The sequence below is a fragment of the Enoplosus armatus genome, chromosome 13, assembly GCF_043641665.1.
Source record: "Enoplosus armatus isolate fEnoArm2 chromosome 13, fEnoArm2.hap1, whole genome shotgun sequence".
Classification (NCBI taxonomy): Eukaryota; Metazoa; Chordata; class Actinopteri; order Centrarchiformes; family Enoplosidae; genus Enoplosus; species Enoplosus armatus.
Genome location: NC_092192.1, coordinates 19,071,949 through 19,098,363, shown reverse-complemented (window position 1 = coordinate 19,098,363; position 26,415 = coordinate 19,071,949). Strand labels below are relative to the sequence as shown.

Genomic DNA, 26,415 nt, shown 5'->3' with positions numbered 1-26,415 from the left:
TATATGCTCATTATCCACTTTTTATTCTACTGTTTTGCTGCAACAGCCTAATCTCCCCATTGGGATTAATCTCATCTTTCCTTCCCCTGTCTCTTTAATGATATTGCACCATTGCACCTTTGCTTTCCATGAAACACTTCATTATTACTGCCATAAACAGAGATGCTGGATATATTTATGGCTGATTTAGGACCCTGGTTTCACACCAAACCACTGGCCAGAAGAACCCTCTACTTTGGGTATCTGCTCCTGAATCAGTACTATGGCTGTGACTACTATATCTGCAAAGGAGCTGCTTTGGATCATAACCTATATCCTGTTAGATTTAAAAAAAAATCATAATTAACTAAACAACCAGTTTGAAAGGGGGACTATTAGACAAGGAGTCCCACTTTCAACCACAGATTTGTACAGTGTAACTGCAACTTCAAGGAACCAGAGGGTGGGAGAATGACCAGTGAGCTAGTGACCTCTAGTGGCTCCATGTGACATTTCACTCTTCATTCAATTGCCTATGAATACAGTCACATTTGAATTCCTGTAAGATGTTCAATAGGACGTCGACCCTTGAAGCACAAGGTTTCCCTGTTGCCAGGATGTGATTTATGAGATGATATTGGTCGTCAGTAATACTGCACTTTCAATTCTAACATGGAATTATATAAAAGCACATATCATAATCATAGTAACCTTTGTGCTTCTAGTTCATTCAATTCTAAATTATATGAATCCAACCCAAATCAAATAAAACATTTGTATATAAATTTCCATTTTAATGTAGCATCCACACTAACGAACGTATAATGGCAACTAGATTTTAACAGGGCAATATTTGAAAACCCATTAGGTCTTACAGTCTTTGTAGTGGCAAAACTTCAGGTTTCAGTTTCGTTTTAAGTTAGTCGACTTCTTCTCAATGTGGGCAGTAGAAAGGGTTCTCACTCACTTCTTTATTCCCGGGTAAACCATGTTACAGACCGCTCACAGGACTCCAGGAAGAATGGTGTCATTTTATTTTTAGGGTTACGCTCATCATTAATTAATAAAATCAGATTCTACTGAACAATTACAACATACTTTGTCCTGTCAATTTGCCATGAACTATGATACCTTTTTGTTTTCCAGAATAACCTAAGGATGACGGCTGAGTGTAAAGGTCAAAAGCAGTAAGCTTCCAAACTACACAGTCTCACTAAATCACTTTCATTTTCTAGGCAAATCCCATAACTGCATCCATTAAGCTGAAAATACTATAAAATAAGTATTTCAAAAATAATTTCAGTGCTTTTGGCTCTTCTAGCCTTCATATGATGTGTGCAAAAGAAAGAAAAAAAACCATATACATTCCATCTCTCATCTTTTATTGGGTTAGGTTGTCATGTTATCAAGTAAAAGCATGAAATCATTTATTGACCACCCCTCAGACGCAGGACAAGATGGAGGGTGGATTCTTTCTGGATGTTGTAGTCAGAGAGGGTACGGCCATCTTCCAGCTGCTTGCCGGCAAAGATCAGCCTCTGCTGATCAGGGGGAATGCCTTCCTTGTCCTGGATCTTGGCCTTCACGTTCTCAATGGTGTCACTGGGCTCGACCTCCAGGGTGATGGTCTTGCCAGTGAGGGTCTTGACAAAGATCTGCATGCCACCCCTCAGACGCAGGACAAGATGGAGGGTGGATTCTTTCTGGATGTTGTAGTCAGAGAGGGTGCGGCCATCTTCCAGCTGTTTTCCGGCAAAGATCAGCCTCTGCTGATCAGGGGGAATGCCTTCCTTGTCCTGGATCTTGGCCTTCACGTTCTCAATGGTGTCACTGGGCTCGACCTCCAGGGTGATGGTCTTGCCAGTGAGGGTCTTGACAAAGATCTGCATGCCACCCCTCAGACGCAGGACAAGATGGAGGGTGGATTCTTTCTGGATGTTGTAGTCAGAGAGGGTGCGGCCGTCTTCCAGCTGCTTGCCGGCAAAGATCAGCCTCTGCTGATCAGGGGGAATGCCTTCCTTGTCCTGGATCTTGGCCTTGACATTCTCAATAGTGTCACTGGGCTCAACCTCAAGGGTGATGGTCTTACCAGTGAGTGTCTTCACAAAGATCTGCATGTTTACACCTGTGAAAAAGATGCCATATTAGCAATACAGTATAATGTAACAAGGCCTACAGCAAAAATTACCTTGTATGCTTTAAAGATAAAACAAGCCATACATTTGAACAGCCTACCATGTACCTTGTTTTGAATACAACATCTTTCATCTACATTTTAATATTTGGCCATTTAGTTTACTTCTTCCTGTCAGAGGTATAGATTAATTCTTAAATTGCTTTATACATATGTTTTGTATGTAAAGCCCCCATTATTCGGGCCATCACTTATTATTTTAAGTTACCATGAGGGATATAAGTGAGCTAAATCCTTCTGCATCACTTGAACATACTGGTAGGAAGCCGGTGATTCTAGCACCAGCGCCATTTTAAAATAAGCTATTGTTGTTTGCCTTCGTTTTGTTCAGCTAACGCTACCCGCTAATGGACGATACAGCTAGAAATGCTGTGCCGTTGTTACTAGTTAACGTTAGCAAATGTCTTTCACATCATTGTTAAACTTGACGATTGATTAAGTAAATATAAACATAGAACGTCATTCGTAACGTATGTTAACTAGGTTACAATATTCATTGAAGAAACGTTGTTTTGAGGTTGCTAGCTAGCCTTTACATTCATTGTTTATGAAGCGGTTAGCTAGCTGCTAAAAAGGAAACGAAAGCGACAGCAGTTAAAATATAGTAGAGCAGCAGAAAATCTGAAGCATCTCTATTAACATGTATTTTTCAAACGAACGATTGTACTTACAATTTGTTCCAGTGTGCTGTGTTACTGCTGTTTTCCTCAGTGACACCTCCCTCTGACTGTACAGTTGCCAGGGGAACAGGATAATTTATACTGGAGACACGTCATCGAGGGATATTCATCCGCAATTGAAAATAGTTCAAATTTCTAGCGTAAATAAACCATTCATGGTTTTAGTTCAATAAAAAGGTCAAGTGCTTGTTACTTATTTGTCCAACTCTGGGTCTGACAATCATCCAAAGATTATAGGATAGGCCTACATTATATACTAGATTTTACTTTGCCGTTTTGAACTGCTTTCTGTTAGAGATAGCTGCCCTGTGAAATGTACTGTATATGGTGTTGGTTGAATTTAATAAGTAGCATGTTTCGTGAATTCTTTGTCATACATTCTCCCGATCTTGATGCACAAACTGAAAGCAGATTGTCAAGTCAGGAGTGCTATGAGATAAATGCCTCTGGCAGGATAAACAGCTGACACCCGATTATCAGATAACAGTGTTGAGCCTATTTAATTTTGGATTAGATGGTAAATACCAGGGAACAATCCCTGTGCCATTCATAAGCCACACTACTTTCCTCGCTGGAGACTATAGTGTCATCTCTGACCTGAGCCTTTCTGGTGGGTTCAATTGTAGGCAACATGGTTGAGGGCCGCATTTATATCCGAGTTGTCACTATATGCACAAAGGTCATTACACGTTCACCTCATTCATATATCAGGCTGCACATAGAAAAACATGCATTCTGTGAATACATTTTCTGCTGCTGGTTCTCTGTGATGTTTTCCAGTTTCCTGTTTTAACACATAGTGTTTTTTATGCCATGCCAAACTACCCTGCCTCAGCATGGTGAGAGACATTGGGCTCCTTTCAGCCTGCTAACGCCCAGGACATAAGACAATCTCTGGTATGTTTGTACTGGAATCTGATATGAACATGCTGCACATTTTATTCCTCAGTTATTCAAAAATGTTCACCCTTTTCGCTCTTGGATCACACAAGCACACACTGTCAACTGCTGCCTGTTTGGACAAAAGGCTTTAAAGTTAATCATATTTTCCTGTTTCCCACTTGTCTGCCTCCTTGTATGCCAACGTTCTGGTACCAGCTACAGAGCACACCCTAATCCCCTTTATGTGATTTTAGTATATGTCCTCCTCCACTGCTGGTCTTCAATTCCCATTTTTAGACCCATTGGTTAAGATCAACTCTTCTGATTAGTTTGCCTTTTCCCCCTCATCTTTTCTCTATGAAACATGTTAACCTCTTGCTTGACAATAGATGGCGCCACATCCCCATTAATAGAAATTCCTTCTACCTTTCCAGTGTTCTGTAGACTCCAAAGCTGACCTCCGCCTCTATAAACCCTTTGCAGGAGTATAGCCTTTCATTCACTAAGTTGGAGCCTGATTATAGTTTTAAGTTACCCATTATTAATTTCCACATCTACAGAGTACAAACCTACATACATGTATACACCATATAAAAATCTGCCATGAAAATCTTCTGGTCTAAATTGGCATCTTACTAAATTGGAGGCCTATTATGATCTACTTGGAGATATTGTGCTTGACCTCCTTCAGTAAAAATATCAACACTGATGATTTATACAAATTCTGGTTTAATTACCTTTCTACACATTATGCTCCTCTCATACACCATACAACTAGTCATGTTTGTGATGGTAGAAATGACGTACGGAATTGTAAAGCTGGCCACACTGAACAGAGTATGGGCAGGGAAATCTGATTCATCAGATATTGGTGTTTTCTATTAGCTTTAACGATAAAAAGACATTTGATGTCCACATTTTAGTACTTTTACATAAAGATTAAATACACAACTTTGATAACTCAGTACAGTACACAATCTTATTAACTTAATAAGAATGACTATGGCATTGCTTTCATTTGATTTATATTAAAATAATGAATATTACTGCTCCCAATGACTCAAGACTCCAAGGTTATATTTAGAAGATTTTCTTAAATACTAAAACTATACTAGTTGAGCCTCAAAATAGTTTCTAATGCATGCCATTTTCCTGTTTAAATAGACTAGTTATCCAGTGTATATATGCTTTCCAACTGTTGTATTCCAATTACTGCTCATGTTAAGCAGTTTCAGCCAGTTCATTACACCTTTAGCTCATAAGTAAAATTATGGCTCTGCAACATTTGCATTACTGATAAAGCCACACTTTTTTTGCCATTTCTCCTTATAACTGTGTTGACAGTAGTGTTTTACCTAATCGGCTTATGTACTGCTGACATTATGGATCTGAACAGTGGATTTACACCAAAAATGAACAACACCAGAAAGTTCAGTTTAATCCTTTATTAAGTGATGTGCATCAAACTTTTGGTCATGTTAAGATTAACACCTTTGTCATGTGTAACATTTTCAATAATTCAGCATGTATAGCATGTTTTTTTGTTGTGTTTTTTTTTAAAGGAAATAAGGTTAAGAACATGGAATCATTAATCACTTCACTGCCCACCCCTCAGACGCAGGACAAGATGGAGGGTGGATTCTTTCTGGATGTTGTAGTCAGAGAGGGTGCGGCCATCTTCCAGCTGCTTGCCGGCAAAGATCAGCCTCTGCTGATCAGGGGGAATGCCTTCCTTGTCCTGGATCTTGGCCTTCACGTTCTCAATGGTGTCACTGGGCTCGACCTCCAGGGTGATGGTCTTGCCAGTGAGGGTCTTGACAAAGATCTGCATGCCACCCCTCAGACGCAGGACAAGATGGAGGGTGGATTCTTTCTGGATGTTGTAGTCAGAGAGGGTGCGGCCGTCTTCCAGCTGCTTGCCGGCAAAGATCAGCCTCTGCTGATCAGGGGGAATGCCTTCCTTGTCCTGGATCTTGGCCTTCACGTTCTCAATGGTGTCACTGGGCTCGACCTCCAGGGTGATGGTCTTGCCAGTGAGGGTCTTGACAAAGATCTGCATGCCACCCCTCAGACGCAGGACAAGATGGAGGGTGGATTCTTTCTGGATGTTGTAGTCAGAGAGGGTACGGCCATCTTCCAGCTGCTTGCCGGCAAAGATCAGCCTCTGCTGATCAGGGGGAATGCCTTCCTTGTCCTGAATCTTGGCTTTCACGTTCTCAATGGTGTCACTGGGCTCGACCTCCAGGGTGATGGTCTTGCCAGTGAGGGTCTTGACAAAGATCTGCATGCCACCCCTCAGACGCAGGACAAGATGGAGGGTGGACTCTTTCTGGATGTTGTAGTCAGAGAGGGTGCGGCCGTCTTCCAGCTGCTTGCCGGCAAAGATCAGTCTCTGCTGATCAGGGGGAATGCCTTCCTTATCCTGGATCTTGGCCTTGACATTCTCAATAGTGTCGCTGGGCTCAACCTCGAGGGTGATGGTCTTACCAGTGAGTGTCTTCACAAAGATCTGCATGCCACCCCTCAGACGCAGGACAAGATGGAGGGTGGATTCTTTCTGGATGTTGTAGTCAGAGAGGGTGCGGCCATCTTCCAGCTGCTTGCCGGCAAAGATCAGCCTCTGCTGATCAGGGGGAATGCCTTCCTTGTCCTGGATTTTAGCCTTCACATTTTCAATGGTGTCACTGGGCTCGACCTCCAGGGTGATGGTCTTGCCAGTGAGGGTCTTAACGAAAATCTGCATGCCACCCCTCAGACGCAGGACAAGATGGAGGGTGGATTCTTTCTGGATGTTGTAGTCAGAGAGGGTGCGGCCGTCTTCAAGCTGCTTGCCAGCAAAGATCAGCCTCTGCTGATCAGGGGGAATGCCTTCCTTGTCCTGGATCTTGGCCTTCACATTCTCAATGGTGTCACTAGGCTCAACCTCGAGGGTGATGGTCTTGCCAGTGAGGGTCTTAACGAAAATCTGCATGCCACCCCTCAGACGCAGGACAAGATGGAGGGTGGATTCTTTCTGGATGTTGTAGTCGGAGAGGGTGCGGCCGTCTTCAAGCTGCTTGCCGGCAAAGATCAGCCTCTGCTGATCAGGGGGAATGCCTTCCTTGTCCTGGATCTTGGCCTTCACATTCTCAATGGTGTCACTAGGCTCGACCTCGAGGGTGATGGTCTTACCAGTGAGGGTCTTCACAAAGATCTGCATGTTTACACCTACGCAGAACTGAGATAAATCAAATAAATCACTTATAATAAATTTAAAAATGTTAACAGCAAACAAAATCATTAAGTAGTAACTAAGTAAAGTATGTCTTACTCCTTATACACTAAAGACGTAGCGCTGGCATTAACCTATTAGTTAAGTTAAAGTTGACCTTTAAGTCGCTCAAGCTAAAAATACTGACTGTTATATTGTTATACTGTTATATTTAAGTGTTAGAAAAGAAGAAAATGTTTATATGAAGCTCTCAACTGTCGGCAGCTCAGCAGCCATTCCAGTCGGAGCGCCATTTTGAGATCATATTGACCTTCCTTTTGTTCAGCTAACGTCACCCGCTAATGGACGATACTGGAAATGTTGAGTCATTGCTACAGCTAACATTAGCTAACCACTACTGCGTTACAGCTTCGTCGAAATAGACGAACTCGTAAGTAATGTGTAAGGCTAAAAAAAAAAAATGTAGTAAACCACTTATTTTTACTGAAGCTATACCATCAATTTGAGGCATCATTAACATTTACAACAATGGTCTCAAGCTAAGCTGTAAACCGTGGCACTGGTAACAAAACAAGAGACTAAGAACACCCACTCTACAAATACTTTATATAATGACACTATAGTTTGAAAGAAGATAAAACGTTGACTTACTATAGAGAAACGCAGTAAAAACTTTGAATTCTGCCTTAGTGTGGGTATCTCCCGCTGGATCTACGCTGGAGAGTAGTATTGGGGCTGAGAGACAAACACTGTATTATATACTGGAGTCTGCGTACGTCATCTGTCAATATCCGTGCGCATTTGAAAATAGTTCCCGCTAATTCGAAGCGCACTATTTCAAGCTATAGTATTTCCTTTTATCGTATCATTGTATTTAATAACACTACATTTACTCATAAAAGTAAATGATCGGTCAAAATAGTTTGCTTGAAAATAATATTTTGACATATCCTCCGCGGCGGAATAATATCTCTCTGGCTCCAGAATTTGCTAGAACAACCATAGCAACAGGATCCTTCCTCGAGCCTCTGATTGGACTGTACAATTGTTTGTTTGACCAGCGATTGGTTGCTGTGTTACAGTATGTAATGTCTGATGATATGACTAAGGGATTATAACACCGACCTATTCAAGAATTATACAAGACCTAAATATACAAAGTATCGTGTAATTCTCGGTATATAACACATACATGGACTTTTTTTTAATTTTTTTTTTTTACCATATTCTGTATTCCATTTTTATTTTTATTTTATTTTTTACCATATTCCCTCTTTCTACAATACAGAATCTCATACACATTGTTATATTAGGAACTCAAGTCTGAATGACTATGCATTTATGTGGCACGCAAGAGGGACGTGTGCAGACAGGAGCTCTGTTGATCTCCGTCAAACGTGCCTGTTAGCAGATGGAAACGTGCTTGGTAAACATGTGGTACCGGCTGTTGTGACAGCAGGATAAAGTATTTGAGGGCAAGAGGAAGAGAACTGCTAACTGACCTCCTTTATCCACCTTATTTCATTCACTGGCATTTCATATCCACATCAGGTTTATTCAAGAATGCATTCATAACGTATAGCCAATCTGAACATAGATGCAAAATATGTAATTTGATCATTTGAATTTGCTGATGCTGGTTATCTGGCCAGCACACAATGACCAGGATGTATGATCATGACCTAAATACTGAAACAAGTGATGTTTGAGACCCAGAGAGACCTTATTTGGTTGGCCCAAGGATACACGTCTTATTTAGACGACCTCAAGTGTTCTGCCAGATGTCATTTGGGTTCTTTTTTATCTAGGTGTCATCACTGAAAATACATATGTTCAAATGATAGTGCAGTTGTTGTAAAGTGAAGGCTGCGGGGTGGCAATTGGATATGTGTCATAATTCTACTTATCATGATGCACATACTGTACAGAGAGCAGATTATCATGTCACCAGTCCTATGAGATACATTTTTATAGCAGTAGTGGAAAAAAAAAACCTCACATGCAGATCATGTACAGTGTTAGCACAATGCTCACACAGTGCTAAAGCCTCACAACACTTTTTTCCTTCCAAGACACTAGTTTCTGTTTATTATTCATTGTATTGTCAAAGTCACAAGACAGGGCGTGAGCGAAAGTCTAACTGTGCCTGGCAAGACGTCAACGCCCCTGTGATACTGGAAAATTCTCACAAGTTAAACACTGATTAAAGATTGTGTGAAATAGCAGTAGAGTGTATCATTAAAGTCAGTCAGACAAGGATTTTTCATTTAGTACGGTGAGTTTTTGTGATATGTTCCTGGACTTAAGTAACCCAGCTCATTAAACATATTGTATATTTGAGATTTAGGTCAGTGGTCTCCAGAGTTAATCACAACCAACACAGGACCCTGGCAAGATAGTAAAAGATTTATAGATTTCTGTGTAACTTAATTACTGGCAGCTTCATGTAGGCTACTGATCAGTGATTTGACTCCCCACTTTTAGCTCCACCATTATTAGAGACAACTGTGGCACTGTAAATCAAATTAAATCTGTTAAATCAAAGCGCAAAAGCTCAGATGGGGGTCTGTAGACCACTGGGATTCTATTTTGGGGCCATAGATATGATACAGCTGGGAGAGTCCTAATTTATGTATTTGGGTCACAACATTCCCTTACCCCTCCCCTCCAGCAGCCTGTCATATGACACCCAGCCCGTGACACCACGTCAGTGCTTTCCAACACAGAGCTGGGCTTCTGGCTGAACTAGTTCAACCTCTGAGGAATGTGTTTGTGCTAGTCTGCTGTACTTGGCACGGCCCCTTGCTTGGAATAATCAAGTGTTCCAGGAAAAACTATCTTTCAAGCAGGACATAGGCCTAGCCGAGTACTGTAGAAGCTGATACTATTTATCACATGAAATGAAAGTGTCCACGGCTCAGGACTCAATACTTGACGATGGCTTTTCTTAGAGGTACCCACCTTTGAATTGAATTGAATTGACATATTCAATGGCCACATCAATAGCTGTGAATGGGTCAACAGCGTAACTAGCTGAGAAGCTTTTAATGTAAATGTAGCTCTTATCAGTGATGGACTTTGACTTGGGTCATTGTGTTTTCTTCAGCAGGGTGATTGGAACTGTTTTGGGTGGGACGTCCAGTTCCACGTCAACAGGTTTCACAAGAACTTAATGAGTTGGGTTGATTCATCCCTGTTATTTTTCTTGTTGACATCAGAGTGACTAAAGTAAGGCTTACTATCCCTAAATACTCAAATATGAGCACATGTATACATCAAGGTAATTTGTTATTTTCTTTTTACCTACAGAATGGATCTTGTTAGACATACAGGCGGCTGCCACTGTGGGGCTGTTAGATTTGAAGTCCAGAGTTCCCCAGACCTCCATGTTTTCCAGTGCAAGTACGTATATTAAATTCAATGATATTGTCTCATTATCTATGTTTGCACTACAAAACAAGACATGTATGATTTTAAACCTAAAATTAACTAGTAGTCATTCTGGCACAGAAGCTACATATTTAAGTTTGGGTAAAAACATGTATATTCATCCCAAAACTTTCGTCTTAGAATTTTGTTGCTTTACACTTTTTAGCAAATGAATACAAACCGATTTATGTCTGTTTCTCCAGCTGTAGCATTTGCACAAAGAAACAAAACCATCATTTCATTGTTCCAAAAACCCACTTCACACTCTTACAGGTAGTAAAAGATTTGATGCAATTTAACTTAAAAATCATAAAAGCATTTTAACTGAGTCATGTTTTGTGCTCCTTCCCAGGGGTCAGATCATCTGACCACGTACACGTTTAACACACACGTTGCTAAACACACCTTCTGTAAAACCTGTGGAGTTCAAAGTTTCTACTCTCCACGCTCCAACCCTGATGGATATGGTATGACCCCCAGCCGCTGACACAAGACAGTCACACTTATTTCGTCATCCTGCTGTTTACTCCAAACCAACTCTGTTGTGTTCACTCCAAACTAACCAACCCGGTCTGCTCTTTAATGCCCTATATTTATTGTAATTGTGGAAAACAGAAATGTTATGTTCACAATGGGAGATAAAAGATCTATGTTGGATAACAGTGATATCAGGAAACCACCCATGACGCCTAATAATTTGCATTATTGAGCCAGTAAAGCCAAGTTGTGAGTGAAATGTGCTGGAGACAATGGGCTGTTTTGTTTGTTCATATGCAAATCAATGAGCTCTCCTTTGCTGTTCTCCTCAGGTGTTGCTCCACACTGTCTGGATCCAGGTACCGTCCGCAGTGTCACTGTGGAGAAGTTTTGTGGGGAGAAATGGGAAGAAAGCATGCAAGCTCACAAGAGCATCAGAGACATGTCTAAACCTGCAGCAGACGCCCAGCTGAGAGAAACAAAATAACACTGCCATACAAGAATCAAACTGTTTTTAATCAGCAGTATACCAGAAATACTGTACAGTATTTTCAGCAACCCTAGTGTTGTTTTATACAGTGTAAAACAATAAAGCTGTTTCAGTAGCAAAACGGCAGAAGAAGTTTCTGTTATTTCAAAAGTATTGTCAGCTTTAGTTATGGAAAGTGCTTACAGAAAAATATTCAGGCCACTTTAGCCAATAAAGTGTTGAAGGAATCTTAATTCACTGTGAGCAACACAGCTCATCACATTTGTAAACAGCTGCTAAATTCACTCCCACCACAGTATTGCTAAATTCACTCCCACCACAGTATTGGAGTGGTTAGGCAGCGGGACACCTAACAGAGTAACAATCAGTGCGTCTGGATCTGGGTGACATTAACTTAATAGATCTTCAGGTTCTTTGGTCCTTGTGGGATCATTTGGAATGTGTTTACGAACATGTACCGGGAGAAGGCGATGTAGAGGTAACGAAACCACAGGAGTTGAGTGCGATGACAAAACATGGCCTCCTGAAAAGAAAAGAGAGCTGTGTCTGAGAAGTTATATAAATGTTATATAACTGATATTGTAGGATCTCAATTAACAGCCAATAGTGGTCAAAATCTGATGCTTAGTTTAAATGTATTTATTTCTTTGTAGTATATGAGCTCATATACGCTACGATCATTTCAATCCTCAACTCCTCACTTTGCTGTCTCATCTCTTTTTACAAACCTTGTCTCCACTCTGGCTTCTTCAGCACATATACTGTATGCACCCTCATTACCATGGGCTAAAAACGTGTGCCCTCTAATAGTAGAAAGTGACACATCTTGCCAGCAAACTGTCTATTTGGAGGCTTACCTTGGCTTGCCTGTAGCCCTGTGAGCCTATAATACAGCGGAAACACGAGGGCAGCATCCAGCTGAGGGGAAGGTCCAGGAAGGAGATGTACTTCCTGAGGAGGCCAACAGTCACCAGGGAGAGAAAACAGCAGTCTGGGAGGACCCACAGAGACCCAGTTAGCTGTTAATATGTTAAACGCTCACTACAGCAGCAGACAGTTAACTAGGCCATTCTCTCAGGTTGTTCTGTTTCATAACAATGTAATACAATGCTTCTTTTTTTTTAATGCTTAGACTGTTGCTCCTGTGTAGCATTTGTGTCATAGCTGTAGGTTGTGTTAATTGAGAATGTGAGAATGACTGTATGGGCTATAAGTGCCTATGTGACATCGTTTTGATGTAGTATCGTCAGGAAACCCACTACAAAAATATCACATTATATTACAGAGCACAGATTGTTAATATGGTACCGAAATGTTCAACTGTAAGCAGGACTTTGTGGGCCACAAAAGGGTTAAAGCTTTTGGTAGTGAGCCATGAGTCTTGCTGCACAGCCAAGTGAAGAGGCTTATTGCGATCACGTTGGGCCTAATTCTCTCCCGCCTCCCCTCGAGGCTTCAGTAAGGCCAGTCAAACAGGTGAGGTGTAAATGTCTGGTAATAAATAACCAGAGAGCATGATTAATAACACACCGGCTGTTTTAAAGATTGCTCACTGCAGGCTAAAGAGGGCCAGGCAGACTGAAGTGTTTTTGTCCTAAATAAAGTGTGCTTGCTGTGGCCCCAGGGCTGGGATGATAATGCCTTCCTGTCATTCTCCAGCTACCGTTGAGATCTCATATATGATTAACTACACGGGCCTGCTATGCTTGTTTCTTATCATGCTGTCGACTCAAACATTAATGTGTGTGTGCTCTGTGGGCCTCAATGTTTACCAAACTAGCAAAGTAATGAGCTCTCAGCCTGTCGCCCCCTCTCTGTCCTACTTTTCCTTTCACATTCTGAAATTCCCCACGAGCTTCATCGTGAGACCTTTCAGAAGCAGTTGAAATCAAAAGACAAATTGGCAAACATTTTCATTATGTCTGGATAGTAAAGATGTAGGGATTTTAACATCTGCCAATAACACAGAGTTTAAAACTGAACATCTGGAATGAAACCATCATATGTGGTTTGAGGGAAAACCGTTGGAAAAGCAAGCATTTGTACTGCAACTGGTGTTCCTGATATCCAACTGGCCTCCTGCTGCCACCAGCAGACCAAAATGGGTAGAGGAGACACAAGAGTCAGGCAACCCTTTGAAACAGAAGAGGGCGCTGTACATCAACAAATTACAAAGTCTGAGCTGGTGTTTACAGCACTTTCCAGGGCTCCCAATGTGGAAAAATGCAGACTGGAGATGAGGTGCCTCTCATGTGAGGAAGTCACTTCTGTCTTTCTGTATCTTCAATGTAGTGCTACTTGAAGCTTCATAATTAATACAACTTTTGTCTGGACATGTGTACTTATTATCATCGTGCTTCACAACTGGGATTAAGTTCCTCTACTTTTACTGACATCTTTTCTGAGAGAGACTGGTAAATCCGACGTCTGATACACAAATATATAAAATATAGTGCACAAATATAAACCTCAAACTTACCATTGGGTACTTGTCCAGTGTAAGCGAGATGGCTGCAGGTGGAGAAAAGAAGAATGTTACCTATTGAAAATGTCAAGTACGCAAACATTATTGTCAAAGAGATACACCTTTACTGACAGGGTTTGTGTTGGTAGCCTCTACAAGATATGGCCACAGTGTGATGTTTCTACTTGCCAATATGTAACTAAGATTAGAGTTTTTGATTAGATTGATTACAACACAAATGGGTAAGAAGTCAATTACTTAAGTAAGTAAGCTCACAGAAAACCCCACACAGTGCTGCAGCCAAGCTACTGCTAAATATCTACCATTGTATGTGTTTGGGTCATGTTGTATTGAGTGCTGGAGGTTTTTTTTTTTTCAGTGTAGCAACAACATGATTCTCCATTTCATATTCTACTGTTACCACAGTAACTCGTCTTCAAGTCTTGGTGGGAGCACGGCCAAGTTTTTCCTCTAAACTTGCATTTCCCTGCGCAATAGCTGTGAACATGTTGACAAAAACAAAACCATGGAGATTCGGAGCTATGTGAAACTAGTGCACGTCTCCTCTGGGTTCCAGCCTAATGGGAATCATGAGATGTGATTTGGAGAGCTCACATCTTATCAACAGATGAGGCCCACAGATTGACGGAGAGCCATATAGGCTCAGCGACGGGAAAAGGCCATGACTAACACGGAAGACAATTAAGGCATCGGTGCAGTATGGGGGCAGCAACGAACACTTCATAGTGCAAAACACTTTTTTTTTTTTTTTTTAAACCAACAGTCTGATGCAACTTGCTTGGTTGGTCTCTCCAAACCAGAGCTGCCCTCCCACCTCACCACTTCAGGGACAGGATTTACTACTGCTCTCTGGGAGCAAAGCCGAGTGCCTCTGAGGACTCTGTTTGGATGACCTCTCAGCTATGTAACAGACCAATTCTGAAAAACATGGTGTGTGTGTGTGTGGGTGCATCTTTGTGGGGAAAACATTTGGAAAGATGGATGTTGATGTGAGTCTAAATGTTCTGCATTTTCCTGGACGGTGTTTTATGATTGTGGAGTGGGCTGGTTTCTGTGTGCATGTGTAAGCCACATAATATCTCAGAGGACGGCATCTTTAAGTCTGATGGCAAAGCCTTGAAGTTCAGTCAGTACCTCACAGCTTTATGGATGGCTACGTGATTGGCATGGCTGCTCACTCCTCTTCCATCGAAGGTCAGCACCTGAAACAACAAAATATCTCACTGTGTGGGTGGAAAGCCAGAATCTGGTTATCTAAAAGTGTATTTAAATAAACGGAGGAAAAAACAGAGGAAGAGATTTTTCTTGGGTTAGTGGAAGGGTTTCTGTGTCTGACTGTGGAGCTGCTTGGCAGCTGACAACTGATATTTAAAAGCCTTTTTCTGTGTGCATGCTTGCACACCAGAGGAAGCAAGTGAAAAAAAAAAATCAGGTCAAAGGGAAAGAAAAAGTGCTTGACTAAAGACTTGGCATTTGCTATGCAGAGGCGTATTCTACCATGACTATGTCTTTGCAATCAAGTACAAATTTAAGCTCCCAACCACAATTTATAAGTAACATGAACTTTGAATCTTGCTGGCTTGAATATGGAGAAGCGAGGGGATGGCATGGTGTCAGACCAGGGAGGTAATATTATTCAGTTTAAGAGCAGGAAAAGTGAACTACTTGTCACATCGACGTGTTTGTTATTTTTGTGCGTTTATGCTGCATATATATTTGTTAGAGACGATGATTCTCTAGCCTACTTTTTGGTCTTGCTGCTGAGCCTAACAGGATGGGAGGAGACGGTGTGTTTGTCGTCTTTGATAAGAAAAAAGAGATCAGCAACTACAGGATAGAAGAATCCAGCTGTGTGTAATCAACTTCTCTAAAGAACTGTGGGGCTTTTTGTCATTGCTGCTGTACTTTCTGTTTGTCGGAGCATTTGACTATTTCTGCCCTTGTTGAGTTAAACCAGATGAAAATTCATTGATTCTAAATTTGCCACATTCCCATTAGCTAATAGTGCGGCACTGCGCTGGGGAAGATAAGAATCTCTGTGTAAATTCGGAGATTGAATCCAAACTTTCTACTGCAGCAGAGGCCATTTCCCCTCATATTTAGGGAGGCTCAAAACACAGTCTGAGTTGGACAAAACAAGACGGCGGCTGACTGGATTATTACACAGACCACAGTGAAACTGGGATAATGAGCTAGAAAGCTGTGGTGCCAAAACATATGGTATAAAACAAAACAATACATGGATTTTGTACACAGAATGGCAGAGAAATTGTGTGTTCACATCAAACAGGAAATGACAGAAAAGCCACTGCTTTCAAAGGCAAGAATTAAGCACAGAGCTGAGCATACCATGTTGAAGGCGTGAGCTCTTATGTGCTTCACAATTACAGAAGAGACCAATGAGATGCTCCATTCTGCTTTGGGGTTGTCAGGAAGTTTTCTGGAGGGAAAAGAAAGGGGCTCTGGTTATCTACCCAGTTACAGTAATACTAGAACAGTGTTTTACAGAGATATGGGACTGCATTGTAACCTGAATGTAACTGAAAGTCAAGAGCATTCCACACAACATAAGCATGCTGGGTGTTTCTTAGGCTGAGCAGTCTTCTTCCTTTCCAAGCACCAGTTTTCTGCACGATGCAGATTCAACTCAGCATTTGCAAAAAGGCTGTTGTGGAATGCAAACACGAGGGAGTGCTGGGAAGGCCTGGGGGTTAAGGGTCGGAGGGCCCTTAGCATCATGTTCATCTGAAACTGCAGCCTGGAAACAACACGGAGCAAACATCAAACTTGGCCTGCCCATGGTCTCTGCCTACTAAACATGCAGAGACTCCCTTTTTTTCAGAAATAATAACAGATTTTTTTCCCTTCAGTTTACAAAATAAAAGCATTGTTTTCTATGGTTGTTCAACATTCCGCTTGCACTCAAGAGAAACCAGCCAAAAAATAAAGGGAGAAAAGTGGTAAAAATAAACGCAGACAGTCCCGAGGGTTCAAGTGGAGCAGATCCAGTTTGTATACCAGTTTATCAAAATCACAACCAACAAAGGAAACTGACATGACTGCGCGACAGTTTGAAATACCAAACTGTGGAGTGCTTGGTTAGACGAGATAAGCAGGAAGACCAATGACGTGACGTGTTGTTGTATACTTGGGGTAGCACATGGGTGGTGTGAGTGGCATGCATATGTATATATAAGTGCATAAAGTGGGGGTAGGTGTGTCAACAGTTGTTCCCCTCCCCTTCGTTGCTAACAATGAGCCGGGACAGTTGAGCTTGGAGAGGGAAGTGATGGATTAGGCCACAAATCTATTGGCTGCCGGTGATGTGAGGGTCAGGCTTCAGGGTAAGGGGCGGGGGTCGGCTATGTCACAGGGAGGAGAGGTGGAGGGTCGGGGGTTCAGAGATAGTTTAAAACTGTCTGTCATTGAGTGAATGCACCGCTGTGACACTTTGATACCAGGGACATATCTTAAGGGCGGTGTGTGTGTGTGTGTGTTTTTGCCTCAGTAGGACGGTGCTGTGAAATAGAACATATATTTAAACCATTTAAATGTTAAATACTGCCTAAATTAATACACAAGCCTCATGTCCTAATTTTGGTCTGTTTTAGAGAGCTAACAAAATATGATCAAGTATTTTGTGAGAGTTTGGCCAAAGTGCATGAATATTAATTACTGAAATATCATAATGAGTTCGCAACTTGGCTACACTCTAGCACTATCTGCGTTTTTAATGCTGCATTTCTCACTGTTGCATTTATTCATTTATTATTTTAGAAATTTTGCCTTACAGCATGACAACTGCAGCTAAGCACAACCCCGTTGGGGGGAGGGGTGGTGGTGAACAAAAGATACAAGACACCTGACCTTTCTTAAGTGTCAGCTTCGCCTTGGCAACAGTGCAAAATGTCCTAGAGTAACCTCCACAGCTCCCCCTTTGTAGCTTTGCATGTGGATGTCTAATTGCTTGCAGGCATCTGTATGCAGTTGTTGAACTTTGGCCCAGTAAGGGGATTCTGTGAGTGTGTGTGTGCGCATGTGTGTGTGTGTGTGAGAGAGAGAGAGAGAGGGCTTGTTTAGTCTGGTCACATGGACCACAGGCCTGTGAAACTGCCAGACTTCTGTCCACATAGTCAGATTATATGTCCTGCCGGGAATGGCTGAGATGCCACTACAAACTGACAGTACGCCCACAATATCCCACTGTAATAAGGCAGTTACAACTATAGTAACAACACCAATAGACGGATGTTGTTTCACAATGATTCAGAGACATTTGCGGTTGCAGGTTTTGCCAGTATCCACTTGTGTTTAGGTAATAAACTGTCATGAAAATAACCATGGAAATAATGCTGTTAACCATGGAAATTGCTGTTGGTGTTGTTTTGAAAGTAAGTTGTGCAGAAAAGGAGCAATCTAATGTGACAAAATTACAGTTTGTTGCTGGCTGCAGGACTCAGTAAATGGGAAAACTAACTGTTTGACTATGCAGAGGCCAGTGTGTGCTGGTGACAAATGTATCTAGGATAAAAGCACAGCCAGAGGTCAGTGGCAACGCTGGAACATCTCACCACTATTTACTGCACCCTGCCATGTGCTTATAAATCACCTAGGGCTATTTTTACCACTGATCAATGTATATTTAAACCTTGTGTGGGGATAGGGTGTTACTGCAGCAAATGTGGCTTTTCTTTCCAAAAACTAGTGCTGAGCTCTCTGTTTACATGCAAACAGAGAATTACACTAATCCAATCAAAAACAAAAGCGTTCAGTTTGTAATTTACTTCTGAGTAGATTTATTGAACTAAAGTAAATCTGAAGCATGCTATCATGGACAGTCAAGTTGTTATAAGCTAGAGAGAAATGAGGTGGGGGAGATGGAGAGTTGCTTCAGTTCAGTCTGATGGATAATGTAATGAAGGAGTGGGATGGTTGGATTTGTGCAGTGAGCAGATATAATCGAGTGCAGGGAGCAGACAGAGGTCAAGCCAGTGCAAGTGGAGAGGCAGCAGAGCGTGCTCAGATCGAGCTTGATCACAAAGGCCCCAACATGCACTGGGGCCCCAGATACTGTCAACACAGCTGTCCTATTCAGTGAGCATTAAAGGGAAAATCCTATTTTAAAACAGAATTCACGTGTTATTCCTGTTATTCCATAGGCTGTAGTTGTGAGTGAGCAAGTCTCATCCAGATCTGTCATCATGAAACAAAAGTCCAGTGGATACAGTGCACCACACTACCCTGATGAATGAGATGGTAGTACATAGACACAGCCCATACTGCAAAAATGACATACCAACATTCATCTAGTCTGGTACTGACAACTGTATCCTTGACACAAATGTGTTCCTTCCTCATAAAACATTTTAAATCCAGTATTGTTTACATCCACGTTAACTTGCCAGCAGTCTTCCTCTACACTGACTTTGCTGGCACATTGCTACTTAACTTGGCGTGTTACTGCCACCTGTGGATTAGTAGAATAGTGTGAAACCATTTGCAGTAATGTGTATTGTGTCACTTGTGTGTACACACATGCATGTGGGTCCTCATGTGCGCAAGATAAACAAAACAGGGACCCACTCATAGAAAAACACTAACAAAAGCACTACCAGAGGTCAACAACTCCACAGGGAACCTTTAAATTTTATTACAATGTGATTTTCAATTGGTCTCATATGAATACACTGCCTGGATTACATTTATTTGAACCAAGACAGGATTTGAAGTGTCATTACAAGACCAAAAAAACTGGAACGACAAAGCAAACAAGTGAGCTGAAGCCCAAGTTGTCTGACTTTCCAAGGCACACAAGAAATAATATCCAACTTGGCATGCAAACTCAAGGCAAATATCTTGAACCCACAAACTCTGAGGATTTGCTCTAGGTTTTGTCCTTTGGCTCTTGTGCTTGTTTTAGGCTTGACATTATCTTTGATGACTTCAGTGAAAGCCTCCTAAACACTAGAGATTTGTCTGGAGATCAGTACCGCAACTACTGTATATGAGCTACACTCACCTCCATCTTATGAAGCCCATTATCTAAACGCTGCACACGTTTGTAGGAAAGCCAGACAAACAGTGATTTAGTCTCTGTAGTTCTATACAACAGTCATCACCCAAACCACTGAGGCTTACAGGACCATTGTTTCACAACTAGAAAAACAGCAGAAGACAAGATATGCTTACTATATCGACCCACATCCACCCATCCATATTTTGTTCCGTATCCATCTACAGTTTCCTCACTGACAACAGCTTGGTAGCTTAATACCAAAGCAGTTGTCAGTGTGAGAAAATGTAGGAAATAATAAGTTATGAAATTGAACTTTGCAATTGTTTGCCTTCAAAACACTTGGACTATGATGTACAAGCTATTTGGGAAATTCAAAGGCCCTTGAATCATTTGTCCCAAGCTCCTTTTTACACAACAATGATGAAAAGTTACAATGCTACAGTACATAGCATGGGCTGGTGGTAAAGGAGAAAAAAAAAAGAGTCCTGTTAATATCAATAGTTTGGAGAAGACTGATATGGAATTGCAGTATATGAAATCACACACTCTGTGTGTAGTGGTCCTGTGAACTCCATCTATATAGCACAGATAGAAAATGATTTTTCATTTAGGTGCAAATCAAATTCTTTTTTCAAATTTCTTCTTTTCTTTTCTTTTGTCCATCCAATTTATATCAATGAGGATAAACACAAGTATAATGCAAGACAGTTAAACAGCACCACAAGTTACAGACATTAAACAAAACAGTTTATGGCAGGGCTGCTGTACTAGACTGCATTTGTTTTAGCTCGGTGCATCTAATAAACTGGCAACTGAGTGTAAATGTTTCTATTCAAATGTTCTAGTTTCTACTCTATTCGAGTCATAAACAGGAAAAAAAGATTGGACACCTTTTTTTGCTCTGAATCTTGTTCTTTCTTTGTGCACAATAAATATGACCAGTACGAAAAACAGGGAGGGGTCAAGTCAAGGATGTACATCTGCACATACTTGGGCAGAGAAGGTTAAGAGCAAAGCCAAAGTGTGGCTAGCCATGTTCAGACACAGAGAAAAACAGCTTGGAATGACCTACATTAGCAGTGCTCAGAGCATTGCCAAAATGTATCCCACAGTCCTTGGCAGTTGGCTTCAGCAGACATGGACAAGAGGAGGAGGAGGAGGAGGAGGAGGAGGAGGAGGAGGAGGAGGGGTGGAGCAGAGCGAGAGAGCTTGGTTATGAGTGAGTGGGGCTCTCAAAGTGCTGATTAGGTGTGTGTTTTGGGCAAACAACAGAATACACAGAAAGGGAAAATGGGCTACACTCCAGTTCAGCAGAAGTGCAGACAGCACTGAGATCAAAGTTCAGCTCTATTCTGTGTGCACAAGATGATAAAAAGGTGAAGTCTGTGTGTGTGACTGCACACACACATCAACAATGTTCTCTAGGGCAGACAACCGGGCAGGCTGCCAGCATATTACTGTGAGTTCCAGGTTGGTGCCAGAGTTCATGCAGCTCTCCTGGTGAGCCAACATGTAGAGACTCACATGTAGGCAGCTCAGAGGTTCTTAGAAACGCAAAACATTTTCAAAGGAAGCTGCAGGGAAAAAATCCCCCCTTTCAACATCACCTTTTGCCACTACTTTCTCTGTAACTTGACCTTGCCAATGGCCACAGCCAGGAGACTGAAAGTCTTACAGCTGCATCAACAACAAAACAAAATGTAGGAGAAAACAGAAGACGAATTTGAACCACAATACAGTTTGAACTTCTGCTCACCGCTTTGAGTGTGAAATGACAATGGTTAGGAGTGAAGTCTGTTTTAACTTGGAGGCATTTACAGCCACACTGAAAGAACTATATCTGTTTCTATCATTCATGGCATTCCCTGGTGACAAAATTACAAATATTTCATTCAGTAAAGTGATGCATTTTCATTTGCTGTCAAAACTCCTTATTATGTATTTGCTTTTCTAGTACTCGAAGATGAATGAGAGCTAGCAAACGAAAGCCAGAAATGTTCTTTGGGGCGTCGTGTTCCTGCAACAAAACGTTGGAATGTGCAACTATTTTCTTACCACTAATTTCCCTACAGAGCTGCACAAGAAAATTGCAGGGGATCCACGGACACAGAGTGGCACCCTTCATTTCATCCTCTGCCTCGGAGAAGCATATAAGTTCAGAAGTTTTCCAATACAAGAAACACTATTAAAAAGCCAACAGACACTTTGATATGTAACCCTAAAAATTGACCATGCTAGTCTGATGCTTCGTGTCAGTAAATCTTCTGGCTGCTCATGAAAGACGGACTGTATTTGGATAGCTCAAAAATATATAACAGTTTAATTTAGAAGTGAAACAGTGAGGAAATTATCTCAGAAAAATAATAATTAACCAGCCCTATAGTCCAAATATATATGCAAATGTACTATTTTAGGGATCGTTGACATTGACTTATCGATCAAGACTGCTCAAACAGCTTGATAGACAGCTCAGTGGTGCAAACATTACAGGCAAAATCAAATATCATAGTTCCACCAACTTTATTTTATTTAACTTAACAGTACAATAAGTTAGTAACAAACAAAACTAATTTAATTATAATTTCAAAACTTGCTTTACTATACTTTTAAGAGATATATACTATAGACAGATAGATGGGCATATAGATGTCAGTTTGAAATTTGAAAGCATTTTAGGGGGCTCTGTGTTCCACAGGGCAGACCTATCACTGCCTACACATTTACTTCGCCTGTGACACTGAGGTAATACATCAGGCCGGGCTACATCAGCTCAGAATGGATGGGTGTGATTTGCGGTCTACTCTCTATTTGTTCTGATAGACACTGGGTGGCGGGGAGGGACTGATAGGCTCCAACAGGCAGACATGCAGACACCTGACTCGTGAACTGAAGGCAGCATACGTACATTTTGTTAAATGATTGTTTAGCTAACAATTCAGTCAGCAATGACATGTACAATACAAACATGTTTAACACACAAATCTGAATTTTCAACAGTGCACATTCTTACTAGCCAACACAAACTCAGTGTTTTCCCCATTAAAGGCACACAACTGAAATGTTCTGTATGTTTCGTGCAGACGGCTGCTTACTTATGGTTTACTATGGTGATTCTGGAGTCCGGGATCCCCAACACGGCACAGCTGTTGAGAAGTTCTTGTTTACGTTGAGCTCCTTGATTGTAGTAGTTTCCTGTATAATATTTGGAGGAGAAATTAGGCTATACATGTACCGTAATGAAAGGAAAATGTAAATACAAGTCTAAATTTTGTCAGTAGATTCTGTCGAGGTGCAACTTGAAACATTCTTAATGATTCTGAAATATCATATTTTCTTCAGCTATGTAATAATGGTAATAATGGTCATCTAACATCAGTTATGATGGATCTAAATCAAATACAGTGCTGCACAGATGTGAAAAGCCTTTAATAACTTTAAATAAATAACCACTATCAGGTTTGTAGGTACCAAACACTGAGATACAGGAGAACAAAACTCTCTACTTCATTTAGTACAAGCAATGCCACCTTTTGAAAATTGAGTGGGCTGGGTGACAAATGTTTTACTTTGGAAAGATTTCATTTGCACTTCCATGTTTTTATGTGGCTCATCATTTTTCAGGAAGTGAAAGTGCCTTTAGTTCATCTAAGAAGCCCTTGTCTATTTTGACTTTTAACAAGATGGACATCAACATTGTTAAGCATTTCCTAGACAGGCTAGCTGCTGTTGAAAACCCTGAAACTCAAATTTGTGTGAGTTTAGATTTACCCTTCTTGATTTTCACATTTGACCTAAAATTCAACAACCCTTGGCCTTAAGAAGTCATTCCAAACGCCCTGGAAAAAGCCAGGCCGGCTTTCTTAACTCTTACAATAGTTGACAGTAGAGAGTGATTGAGTCACTCAAAATTCACAAGTAAAACGCATCGATCAGCATAATGCTGTCAGTTATTTAATCTGACTCAGCGCAATCATCTTTAAATGAAACTGATAATGGAAATACAAAAATTGTAACTATATAGAGTATGTATGTGATGTTTTGCTCAACGATTGATGAAGCCACGACACTGTTTTGGGAGAGTTTCTATATCACTGTCTTTAAAGGCAATCTTACTTTTCTATTTTGCAAACTATTGTCTGTTGAGTCACATGAGTAAATTAAGTAAGTAAAACTAGCTAACGTTGGCTAGCAGCAAGGCACGGGATTAATAATTCTATCTCTATAACTTTACATTGACTTATTAACGTTATTTATGCAAACAATAGTGTGCTGTCACCGTACCTTCAGATAAACACAGCAAATGAACGCTGGCATTTAATTCAACGAGTCGTATAATCGTTGGCGCGAAGAACATACATTCATCATCCGGGTGCGCAGTTACAATCAGAGCTCTGATATCAGCCCCGTTTGTTTCTCTGCTTGATAAAATGTTCATTATATGTTTCAACGACTTCACCAAAGTTCGCCGATGTCGATAGTAAATGCATTTTATCCAAACCAGATAGGATAAAACTATGAAGAAAACCAGGTAAACGTTCATTATTTTGACCGTTAACGTAAACACTCCGTGTAAAGACAAACCTCTAACATGCAAAGGGTTCCACGTGTAAAGACATATAGGCAGTCTGTCTGATATATCTAACGTTACCTATTACTCAATGAATGCAAGAAGTATCATAACTAAGTCCAACAAAGCAATAGCTGCCCACTTTTAGCCTCGCAGTAGTGTATTTTACTCACTTGGAGTCACTGTCGCTTTCTCAGTTCATTTGAGTTTAAATCAATTTATTAGGAGAATAAAGAAATTATTATGATTCAGAATAATTTTATGGCGTATTTGAATATAGAGGACCTGGAACATGTGGATGAAAGGTATGTAAATCAAACGAAATTTGTGTTTTTGAAAAGTGAAAATTATAAATACCAGGAACATTACAGTGTTTGAGGGGAAGAGTTTGTTGTCACACTGCATTATCCTTGCAGGTATATAAAAATCCAAATTGAAAATGTTTGATATTTATTCGAAAAGTGACATAACAGTCTATTTACTTTGTACATTTTCCGCTTATCATTTTCTTTGTACGTACACAGATGTGAGGCATGCCAGTACCCTGTTGATTTAACCAAGTAGGGACAATTTATTTTACCCTGTTAGGACATCGACCGACAAATGCGGCGCAGCCTTCAGTCTGTCCAGTCGCCCACTGCTCATAACCCGCGGATTTACAATCAACCATTGACACATAATTCTGCCCAGGGATACCTTTCTCTGCCATCGGTATATTTTCTAAATATGAGGTGAGTACAGATCGCTAATATGTAGCAAAGCAACATGTCTAATTAGCACGCTATTTATGCGCCCCGGTCTACGCTGAAAATCTGCCTTGCAAGATGGCGACGTGGTTGGGAATTCAAAGGTGAAATACAGGCTAAGTTAGCTAGCTAGCGACAACAACAACATCTTAAACGACGTGTTACCACCCCGAAGTGCTAAAGTAGCATATACTTTTAAGTTGACGCTTATTATTGTGCATGTTTTTGGTGCATTTCCGGAAAAGCTCTCTGTTGTGGAAATAGACCCATCCCCCAAGATAAGCTACAAATCCAATTGCGTGTACATGACAGTATGGTGTTAAAAGACAACAATAACAGCAAACAGCAGCAGTGTTCCTCTCTGCTAGGCTTTGTATGAGGCCATGAAGTTCACCATGGCTGCTAGGTTTGTGTGGGAATCATAAGAGAGACCAGTGTATGAATCATTGCTTTCTAAAATTAACTTCACTAAGAAGTTCATCGTGAAACGATGAAAGCTGTGTAATTTTTGTAACCTGAAACTGCATGCCTCTAACGTTACTCGTTAAACATTAAAATACTCGCCGGAAAATACAATAAAATCTGTGGAAATGGAAACGACAGAGGAAGGGGAACACCCAGGAGCGAATGTACTGTAGCCTCAGTTTCTTTACATTCGTGCTGCATGTTGAAAGAGATGAGACAGGGATACAGCTTATACTGTAAAGTAAATTAAATGATTCCCATCATGGATCTCTTTGCAAGTTAATTGAAAAACAAGTTATAGATAGTCAGATCACTAACTCGGGCTGCAACATCAAGCATTAATGTCATCCTGCTTACTCAGATGGTTTGAGTAATAAAAAAGATTCAGGGATTTAATATCTTGCTAAAGAGGGAGGATGCTGTGACACAGGCTTGAACCCAGGAGGTCTGTTTTTCTTTTTCATTGTGAGCACATAGGAGCAAATAATATGTTTGCAATACTACAAAATGTAGAAGATTTGCTAAGGAGCAAGGCCTCACTTCAACGATGACAAAATCCAAAAATGTTTTCCTGTTTCACTGATCGTTGTTTTGGTGTATCAGCTCAACTCAGGTTTGACAAGACTATGTAAAGTTAAGTTTAGAGTAACAGAACAGTAAAAGTAAAACATAAAAGGTGCTTGGTGGTTGTAATATTTTGAGGCAGCTGTAGTGCTGCTGGGTGCTGTTTCAGATCATATGCCCTTTGCATTTTGACATGTATTTTTGCCTCTCAAATTTGACAATTTGCTTCA

General features: G+C 40.9%; 3 protein-coding genes across 5 annotated transcripts; 1 reads left to right on the top strand and 2 right to left on the bottom strand.

The window, feature by feature from the left end:
- Positions 1-1,340: 1,340 nt before the first annotated feature.
- ubb (ubiquitin B) lies at positions 1,341-7,678 on the bottom strand. 2 transcript variants are annotated; one of them, XM_070917928.1, is made up of 3 exons: positions 7,598-7,678; positions 5,519-6,952; positions 1,341-2,048 (listed from the first exon to the last, which is right to left on the bottom strand). In XM_070917928.1, the coding sequence occupies exons 2-3, from the start codon at positions 6,932-6,934 to the stop codon at positions 1,407-1,409; spliced, it is 2,058 nt and encodes a 685-aa protein (XP_070774029.1). In that variant the 5' UTR covers positions 6,935-6,952; positions 7,598-7,678; the 3' UTR covers positions 1,341-1,406. The 2 variants fall into 2 exon arrangements, with proteins under 2 accessions (XP_070774029.1, XP_070774030.1); XM_070917929.1 differs by lacking the exons at positions 5,519-6,952; positions 7,598-7,678 and adding an exon at positions 2,845-2,902 and having other exon boundaries at positions 1,341-2,104.
- Positions 7,679-9,797: 2,119 nt separating this feature from the next.
- cenpv (centromere protein V) lies at positions 9,798-11,452 on the top strand. Of its 2 annotated transcripts, none has more exons than XM_070917492.1 (6): positions 9,798-9,899; positions 10,056-10,174; positions 10,256-10,348; positions 10,579-10,648; positions 10,728-10,842; positions 11,185-11,452. In XM_070917492.1, exons 3-6 carry the CDS (start codon positions 10,257-10,259, stop codon positions 11,337-11,339), a joined length of 432 nt encoding a protein of 143 aa, XP_070773593.1. In that variant the 5' UTR covers positions 9,798-9,899; positions 10,056-10,174; position 10,256; the 3' UTR covers positions 11,340-11,452. The 2 variants fall into 2 exon arrangements, with proteins under 2 accessions (XP_070773593.1, XP_070773592.1); XM_070917491.1 differs by having other exon boundaries at positions 9,867-9,899; positions 10,053-10,174.
- On the bottom strand, positions 11,379-24,383 carry pigl (phosphatidylinositol glycan anchor biosynthesis, class L). The gene is made up of 7 exons (XM_070917490.1): positions 24,125-24,383; positions 22,936-23,035; positions 16,177-16,267; positions 14,962-15,029; positions 13,822-13,853; positions 12,200-12,333; positions 11,379-11,865 (listed from the first exon to the last, which is right to left on the bottom strand). The coding sequence occupies exons 1-7, from the start codon at positions 24,381-24,383 to the stop codon at positions 11,737-11,739; spliced, it is 813 nt and encodes a 270-aa protein (XP_070773591.1). The 3' UTR covers positions 11,379-11,736.
- Between the last annotated feature and the right edge of the window lie 2,032 nt (positions 24,384-26,415).

Bases quoted from the DNA above. Each gene is read 5' to 3' on its own strand.
- ubb (XM_070917928.1), bottom strand. From the start codon at position 6,934: ATGCAGATCTTTGTGAAGACCCTCACTGGTAAGACCATCACCCTCGAG. The intron at 2,049-5,518 runs GTCGAGCCCAGT...ATCACCCTTGAG, and splicing joins GCAAGACCATCACCCTGGAG to GTTGAGCCCAGTGACACTAT.
- cenpv (XM_070917492.1), top strand. From the start codon at position 10,257: ATGGATCTTGTTAGACATACAGGCGGCTGCCACTGTGGGGCTGTTAGA. The intron at 10,349-10,578 runs GTACGTATATTA...CTGTTTCTCCAG, and splicing joins CTCCATGTTTTCCAGTGCAA to CTGTAGCATTTGCACAAAGA. The intron at 10,649-10,727 runs GTAGTAAAAGAT...GCTCCTTCCCAG, and splicing joins CCCACTTCACACTCTTACAG to GGGTCAGATCATCTGACCAC.
- pigl (XM_070917490.1), bottom strand. From the start codon at position 24,383: ATGAACGTTTACCTGGTTTTCTTCATAGTTTTATCCTATCTGGTTTGG. The intron at 15,030-16,176 runs GTATGCTCAGCT...TTGTTGTTTCAG, and splicing joins GAGCTCACGCCTTCAACATG to GTGCTGACCTTCGATGGAAG. The intron at 11,866-12,199 runs GTAAGCCTCCAA...TTTTCTTTTCAG, and splicing joins AGGGCTACAGGCAAGCCAAG to GAGGCCATGTTTTGTCATCG.